Raw genomic sequence first — 8,530 nt, forward strand, 5'->3', positions numbered from 1 at the left:
ACAGCTTGAATCTACAGAGCTAGGAACTGGCCCAAGGCAACTTTCACAGAACTCTTCAGAAACAGATTGAGCAGAAACCACAATTCTGCCTTGAATAAATGCACGCTCTATCAGGTGAGGATGGAGTGCAATGTTTAAAGAGAAAACAACTCCACATTTGTATCCAATGTATACATGCATTTCTACTGCTTAGCTGTCAGTTTGAAATAAAAGAATTAGGAAGCTATACTTGTGGGGGGAAAAGGTAGAAATCTGACCAGTGATCATTTTTGTTAGATATGCTAACACGATTTGCCGTTCTTCTCCTAGTTTTGATGAACATAGTTTTAAAAGTTCTCAAGACAGGGCCATGCAATTTCAGTTCCAGGAAACATTCAGTCACACCTGTGACACCTTGCAAAACATTTACGTTCAAAATAAAAATATCACTCCCCTCTCCACAAAGGAACATCACCATTTGCAGTTGTAAAAATATAGCTTTGCATTTGCACCAGTGGGCAGGCTTTTGCAACAACCTCTGCAAGCATTTCTGCTGTGTGTAAACCAGCACACATGAATGTTTAAAAAGGTTTGGCACCAAGTTCTTTTTAGGAAAAATGTAGTCTTTATCCTGTATGCAGGAGGGAGATCTTGCAGTGCTTCTCAATAAATCCATTTTGATAAGATACAAATACAAGGGTGATTCTGTCTGACTGACTGTTTCAAGGATGGAGATCACTATTTTTCCCTCACATTGTGTCGGTGAATCATGGCTTCTAGTCCATACTTAGTCCAAGAGAAGAAAAAAATATTTAAGACTTCTAGAATAACCTAGGATGGCAAAGTCACAGCTTATAAAACACACATTACAAACATGGATTTCATTTTTTTTTATTATTTATATCTAGCATTCACCATGAACTTACATGGGAAAATGCTCTATTTAGGGATCAAAGACTGGGTCTCATGGAACAACTGTACTAAACAATAAATAAATTAAATGCTTCCAATGAAACATCAATAATTTTAAATTACTGATCACCTCTTCCCCTGTGTACAACACAACACAGGTGCTGTAAAACAAAGTAGGGTTTAATATTAAAGCATATGGCTAATGCAGCCGAGAGAACTGAAAGCGTTAAATTGCAAAGCTCCTGCACTGAAGCATCTTTGCACCACAGCCAGATAGGACAGCATTTGGCCTGTGCGAGTAGGCAGCTACTTGATCCGGCTTAGGATCCAGCCACTGTATTAATTGTCTGCATTATTTCCTCTCCTTAGTCTGTGTTTTTCTAGGTGTTAATCGTTGCTCCTTAACTCATTAACACCTACAAAACCACAGACTAAGGAGAGGAAATAATACAGACAATCAACTGCCCCAATACAGAGACAGTCAGTTGCACAAGCACCCATGCCACAAGTCTTGCCTGTCAGCAGCTAGGGGTGCAGGGCCCCAGAACCCCCCTGCACCCATCTCCTCCACAGCTGGCAGCCATCGTGGCCACAGCAGGGGCCACCATCCCTGCAGCTGTCACCCTGCTGCGCCTTAACACACACAGGGTCATCTATGTCATGAGTTTTGCCTGTCAGCAGCTTGAGGTGCAGTTTCCCTGAAACCCCTGCACTTATCTCCTTGAAACTTGGCAGATTTTGTGGCCTCAGCAGGAGCCACCATCCCTGCAGTTTTCAGCCCGCCGCACCTTAACACACACAGGGTCATCTATGTCACGAGTTTTGCCTGTCAGCAGCTTGAGGTGCAGTTCCCCCCAAACCCCTGCACCAATCTTCTTGAAACCTGGCAGGCTTTGTGGCCTCACCAGGGGACACTACCCCTGCAGTTTTCACCCCCCCTCCCCATGGTGTAACATATACCCTATACCCTATGGCTGGATCTCTGAGGTGGCTCCGAAGCTTTTCCGAAGGGGTTTGGAAGCTCCGAACCACTTCGGAAAGCATAATGAAGCCAGTGCTTTGATCCGGACACGCTGCTTCGGATGCCGAAGTGACTGAAGCTTCTCCAGATCCGAAGCATGGTCCAAAGCCTTGCACAGCCCTAGACAGCATCTACACAAGCACTGCTGTGGAGTTTTTTACTCCACAGCAGGAACTTATATATACAAGTACGATCCTGCTGAGGAGTAAATTAATTTGCTCCAACCTAATAGGGGTGTAGGCATAGATGTCAAGATGTTTACTGCACAGTTAATTAATCTACTCTATTCAGTAACAAGCGGTCGCATACAGGCATAGACTAAACAACTAAAAAAAAAAAAAAAGAGTGATGAGGATAAGCAAGAAATCCTTGCTCACATTTTACTATTCCACCAGCATTCCACCCCCCAAATTAATCTGGTTTATTATGTTATCATTATACTGTACCACACAGTAGGAAACAACATTTCTAATACATAGATAGGACCAAAAAACAACTCACTCTTCCAATTTCCGCAGTCCACGAAACAATGATTGTATTTGGTACCGTCGTAGACAATCTGACAAGTGAGGTAATGTTGATTGGTCGGCTAGGTCGCTTTGGTTCAACACCGTTTTTGGTTGGTGGAAGATAGCCCTAAAACAAAATCAATTTTTCCCCTTAAAAAATCTGTAGTTTATTTTTTTTTTTAAATCAAACATGCCTGTTTAACAAAATGTGCCTACATTCCTATGATCCTACAACCCTATGCACTTTCTGAACCAAGTTTGCAAAGTTTAACATCTGCCAGTCAGGGTCATTAAGGCCATCTGGGACTTGTTGGGTACAGTTTGAAAAGTGTAACTCTACCAAAATTCACCGTGATGCTGAAGAGTACCCTTCTTCCACTGCTCTTCCTCAGTAGTTTGTGCTATTCAAGTCAGCAGTTTAAGGCCCAGTGATTTCATTCTGCAAACTGTTGCAAGACTTGAAGCCAGTACTTTTAACTCTGGATAGTATAAGCCACACTAAGGAAGGCAGGCAGCCCTTCAAACTGTGCAAATAGCTTTGCCAAATCCTAAAGACCTCAGAATAAGAAGCACTGATCAAGCCAATCTAGAGTATACCTTCAAATTCCCAAGGAAAAGCCTGATCTGAGACTCTTGCACCTCATGAATGCTTGTTGCATTGTTAGGGAGCCTAAACCAGTGGTTTTCAACCCATGGTCTACGGACCCCTGGGGGTCTGCAGACTATGTTTAAGGGGTCCACAAAAGATGGCTATGATCAATCAAAAGTACATGAATATCCACACTTAAAATTCAAAGGGGTATGCACCTCCATTCAACATTTTTTAGGAATCCACAAATGAAAAAAAGATGAAAGCCACTGGCCCAGCCCCAACCTCTGCTCAGCTGTTCATTAAGGTCCTCACATCCTTAGTCCCAGCCCTTGTCATGAAACTGAATTTTAAAGCTACTATGGGAGACAACTAGAAGCACCGACCACAGCAGAATTAACTGCCCACCCCCACATCTGGGGCAATCTTCTTACTGCTAAACTAGCCCACCACTTACAGCTAAACCAGCAGCCCTTCAGGGCACAAGAGTGTCCCTTTTCTTTAACTTACAGTGACTAGCAGGATGGGGCCCAAAACTCAAATTAAGACAATTAACCACCCCCACCATATAAACAGCTACTACCATGCTTTTTGTCTGGTTCTACCGGCTATTCTTTTAACAAAAACTGTTTGCATAACAATTTTTCATTCATCCACCAACCAGTTATCAACTCCTTCCCTCTGTCAAAACAAACATTGAAAGAGAATCCACCACTGAAAAACAAGCATCTTTAAGTGTATCATTCAGGCTACATGAATAGTAATAAAAAAAAAAGAGTCTATATTACTTACGGGGAGGCTACATGGTTTCCCATTTACTTTTACACACAGATTGGGTGGGAAGTGATCCTCTTGTGGACAACTGGTTTCTGATAAACAAAACCTAAATGCAAAAGGTTTCAAATTACCGTTTGTATGTAAAGAATGTCTCAAAGGCATAATCTTTAAGAACTGCACATTGCTAGAAATGCATTCATCTGGGGAATGTTTAAAGAAATTGAGAAGGTGCAATATGCTGAATGAACCCCTCAGTTTTGATGCAGTAACTGTTGAGTTGTTCTGTATGGTGATGTGGAACAATAGACCAAAAAAGGCCCAAAAAGGAGCCCAGAAGCAGATCAAAGCAGTCTGAGATACTTCCTGGTGTCTCCCTGAGCAAGCCTGGGGATCCTTGTCTCACATACATGCTACTCAGAGATACAAGTTCCTACTACAGGCAACTTGAGTGTCTGCCCAGTTTTCCACCCACTGCTGTACCTTCCTTGCCTCATCTCATCTCACCAAAAACTAAGGTTTCTGCAGAGGAGAAAAAATATGCTGCCTCTCCAACAATCCCTCCTTCCCCTTGGGTAATACAGGCCACCTGCTGCAACTAAGATTTCCACTAACAGTCTAACCGCTGAAGGCAAGGAGTTCTGCTGTCTAGTTCAGCTGGTTAAAGCGTGGTACTAATAGCACCAAGGTTATAGATTTGGTTGGACTAGATGATCTTTTAAGGCCCCTTTCCAAGCTTACTTATCTGTGAAAGGTAGAGGTGCAGGCTGCAGAGCTCCACTACCTAGCCCCTGGTGCTGCCCCTAGGTCTGAAGTGGGCCCACACGTGGGGCCAGTGACACTGCTGTATGCAATGCTTGCCCTAACCAGTCCAGGACCCCAGCCGCTCCAAAGTGGGCACCATATGCAGTGTAGGTCCCAGAGAGGCCAGAGCAAGTGCTGCATGCTGCACATGTCCTGGAGTGGCTGGGGCAGGCATGGTATATAACACACCCTGCTCAACATCTGGAATGGCAGGGGTGGGCCCTGTGGGCCTGATCCAGCCATGTGCCATTTATCTAGCCCACAGACCAGCCCTGCAACAGTCATCTGGCCCATGGGGCCAAATGAGTTTGATGCCCCTGCTCTATACCACTAGCCGTGGGAAGCCTGGACACACAAAAAAAAAAAACCCAAAAAAACAACAACAGATCTGGAATGGAAGCAGGGGATATCTGCACAACCAAAAACAGGAGGCACAGGGAACTTATGGTCCTATCAGGGTGCATAAGGAGCTGAAGGATAGCAGCACAGAACCACCACTCAAGGCCAAGACCTCAGGCTGAACCCAGCTGCTGCCTATGACTCCCTTCCCACTGTTACCAAACAGGAGTAGATTTACTTCTCCAGAAAAACACAAAAATGATTCACCTAAGGACACAAAAATGATTCACTATGTGACACTGGTCAGGCCGCAGCTGGAGTACTGCATCCAGTTCTGGGCACCGCACTTCAGAAGGGGTGTGGACAACATGGAGAGGGTCCAGAGGAGGCCACTCGCATGATCAGGGGACAGCAGGGCAGGCCCTATGAGGAGAGGCAACAGGACCTGAACCTGTTCAGCCTCCACAAGAGAAGGCTGAGGGGGGATCTAGTGGCCTGTTACAAGCTAGTCAGGGGGGACCAGCAGGCACTGGGGGAGTCCCTGTTCCCCCGAGCACTGCCAGGAGTGACTAGAAATAACAGTCACAAGCTGGCAGACAGTAGATTCAGACTAGACATCAGGAGGCGCGACTTCACGGTCAGGGCGGCTAGGGTCTGGAACCAACTTCCAAGAGAAGTGGTGCTGGCTCCTACCCTGGGGGGCTTTAAGACGAGACTAGACGAACACCTTGCCGGGGTCGTTTGACCCCAGTACTTTTTCCTGCCATGGCAGAGGGTCAGACTTGATGATCTGCTCAGGTCCCTTCCATCCCCACCAACTATGAAACATCAATGGGAAAGGCTGGTAACAAAGAATCACATTTTCTATCTATATAGGAACCCACTAGTCCCCAAATGTACTGTAAGGATACTGTACCTTAGCTGGACCTGTACTGTGAAGTCACATTTGGTCCCAGAAATGTCCCTAGGAAAGACGAAACAAATAGATTAAAAGGGGTCACAGATAAAAACAACTGAAAAGCATTAATGCTCCAACAAAGTGTACAGCACTTCATCTATTGTGAGGGAACGGTCCTCCAACCGGGGATTTACCAGATCGCTCAGCTGTGAACCAGTGCCCACTGAACTCACTGGAAGATTCCCGCTGATTGGAGAAGGTGCAAGGTTGTGTCCCGAGTGAGCTGTTACACCATCTTCTTTCTTGCACCACATCTCCAGGCCCAGGGGCTGCTGTGGAAAGCACCTTCCTTCCTCTGGTCTGTCAAACTATCATCTTCCGTTCTGTTAAACTGCTCCTGAAAATTCATCCCTAGCCTGAGGCCCATAATATCCAAATCAATTATATAGCTGTATCTAAACTCAACAACTTCCTTGTTTTTTATGTACTATAAAGGAAACTGTATTTGAGCCACTGTGATGTCCGTATGCCTCAACTGACTTATCACAACACCCAAACAGGGCCCTTCTCTCTGTTCTGGGACCCTGGTCCATAGCACTCACATATAATAAACACAAACAAATCAAGCCAATAGCTTCCATCCCTTCAATTTAGATGGTGATTTTTTCCAGGCACTGCCTCTCTCATGCCTTCTGTGAAATCCCAAGCACTTCCAGATGTCAGAGGGTTTTATTTTATTTTATTATTATTAAAAGGTTACTATTAACTAAACTGCTCCAGCTTCAGAGCTGAGAAATACTGTACTGAGGAATTTACAGAAACTCACATTGAACTGCTGATTTGCTGCACCTGTTGCGGTGTCAATGCAAAAGCAAAACAGGTTTCTCGAAAGCGCTGGCTATTATCTGATGCTGAAAGAAAACGAGAGCATTACTTTAAAATGCAACATCACACATTAGAATAAAAACTTAAAACAGATTAATATATTTATACCAAGCATGTTACTGCATTACACATATCCGTTATTAGTTTTCAGAACGTTTCAAAAAACGACTAGGTAGTTGTCTGTTAAGCTTTTATAAATTAAAATAAAAGAAAGAATAAAGTACAAGAGAATAACCAGATATTCTAATCGGGGCGGGGGGGACAGAGGGGAGAAACAAGGGAGCGCAAGAGAGCTAGGGAGCGAGAGAAAATTGTAAAACACCTGTGATACAGCAGGCAAAGAAAGAGTTTTCTATCGGTGTTAGAGAAATCAAAGAGTTCAACATTGTTAAGACCTGCTTGGTCCTTAAATACAAGGCGAGTGGAAATGCTTTCAAGGAAGGTTAGCGGTCCAGGTTTTCCTTAACTCGCATTAGAAACACGCTCATGGACCGGCCTCTAAAAAGTATGCTAATTGTGCAAGAGACAAAAATACGACATTTGCAGCTGAATAAAATGCACAATTTCTTTTTTAAGCCACAAAAGGAAAGCCTGTGTTGTGCACCACATCCAATCAGTGGTGTGTAGATGGCTACATACAAACTAGTCGGTCAGAACAGTCAGGTTTCATTTCTCAAAGAACAAACCTGCCAGCCTCCGGTAATGAGGTCTCCGTACTAAAACACATTAGATAACAATAGATCCATCTGGTGGAGAATAAAGGAAATCCTAAGCTATCCAAGCATGACACCAGTGCATGGACAGGCAAAGTCTGGCTCACGGGCTGGATCAGGCCCACAGTAGACTCCATTTCCCAGCAGCCCCAGCCTGTTTCACTGCGGTCGGTTTCCATGGAGACCCCAACAAGCAGCAGCGCCATGACAGCACAGGGTCACCGTTTCCCTGGAAACCAGCCCCAGCAGTGCTGGCAGGGCGCATGGCAGTGGAGGGCAGCTGCGCAGGGGCCGGGGTGGTCCGGAGCTGGGGCAGAGCTGCCATCCGCTGCGTGTCAGGACACTGCAAGAACCACCGTGAGGTTACATACAACCACCTGCAGATCATGCTCTTCCAACCCTGCCACTGTTCCCGTGCACTTTAATGAGTAAATCCCCCTGGACATTTTCCCATGCTCATCACCACGATATTGGGATGCAAGTTATGACAAAAAGGTTCACCATTCAGTCTCACTGCTTTCAGTCTGTATCACAGCCTCAGAATATTTTGTATTTGAAACCAATAATTTTATACTTTTCTACTATAAGCCTCTAATTCGTTCTTGAGGAACAGCACGCAGGGAAGGGCAAACTGGGAAACCCAAATCTCACTTAGAGAGTTTGCTTGTTTTTAACAATTAACATTTGGGTATAAACCATCAATAAAGGCAACGATAAAAAACACACATGTAAATGGTAACAACTTATGAAACTGCCACTAAATTTTATATACTGTATTTTAAACTGTGTAAGTTATCACAGTATATAAGCCAACCCCATATTGCTCTACAACACTTAGGATTTTTGTAGATCCAATGTATAAGTCAACCCTGCCTCACTAGGGGGCAGCAGGAGGGGACTGTGCGCTAGGCGCTGGACGCCTAGGTGGGCTTGTGGGAGAGGCGGCATGCTGGTGGGCTCCAGGGAAGTTGGACTGGGTCCCTGGGAGCTTGGGCAGTGCACGGCCCACTGGCAACCTGGTGGGCTGGGCCTGAGGGGGAAAGGATCAGACCCCCTGGAGTTCAGGGGCTCCCTGGTTCCTGGGGTTGGGGGGGGGGGGGGGGGGGG

General features: G+C 45.2%; 1 protein-coding gene across 3 annotated transcripts in view; it reads right to left on the minus strand.

Annotated features, from left to right (window-relative positions):
- The window catches only part of PIAS1 (protein inhibitor of activated STAT 1), a 73,844-nt gene that overhangs the window by 25,083 nt on the left and 40,231 nt on the right, over nt 1–8,530 (minus strand). For all 3 annotated transcript variants that reach the window (XM_019503943.1, XM_019503944.1, XM_019503942.1), the window contains exons 3-6: nt 6,652–6,736; nt 5,844–5,891; nt 3,803–3,893; nt 2,414–2,548 (exon numbers count right to left, since the gene is read on the minus strand). In XM_019503943.1, coding sequence (XP_019359488.1) covers nt 2,414–2,548; nt 3,803–3,893; nt 5,844–5,891; nt 6,652–6,736 — 359 coding nt within the window. The remainder of the gene's footprint in view (nt 1–2,413; nt 2,549–3,802; nt 3,894–5,843; nt 5,892–6,651; nt 6,737–8,530) is intronic.

The sequence above is a fragment of the Gavialis gangeticus genome, unplaced genomic scaffold, assembly GCF_001723915.1.
Source record: "Gavialis gangeticus isolate Ggan-Ray unplaced genomic scaffold, GavGan_comp1, whole genome shotgun sequence".
Classification (NCBI taxonomy): domain Eukaryota; kingdom Metazoa; phylum Chordata; order Crocodylia; family Gavialidae; genus Gavialis; species Gavialis gangeticus.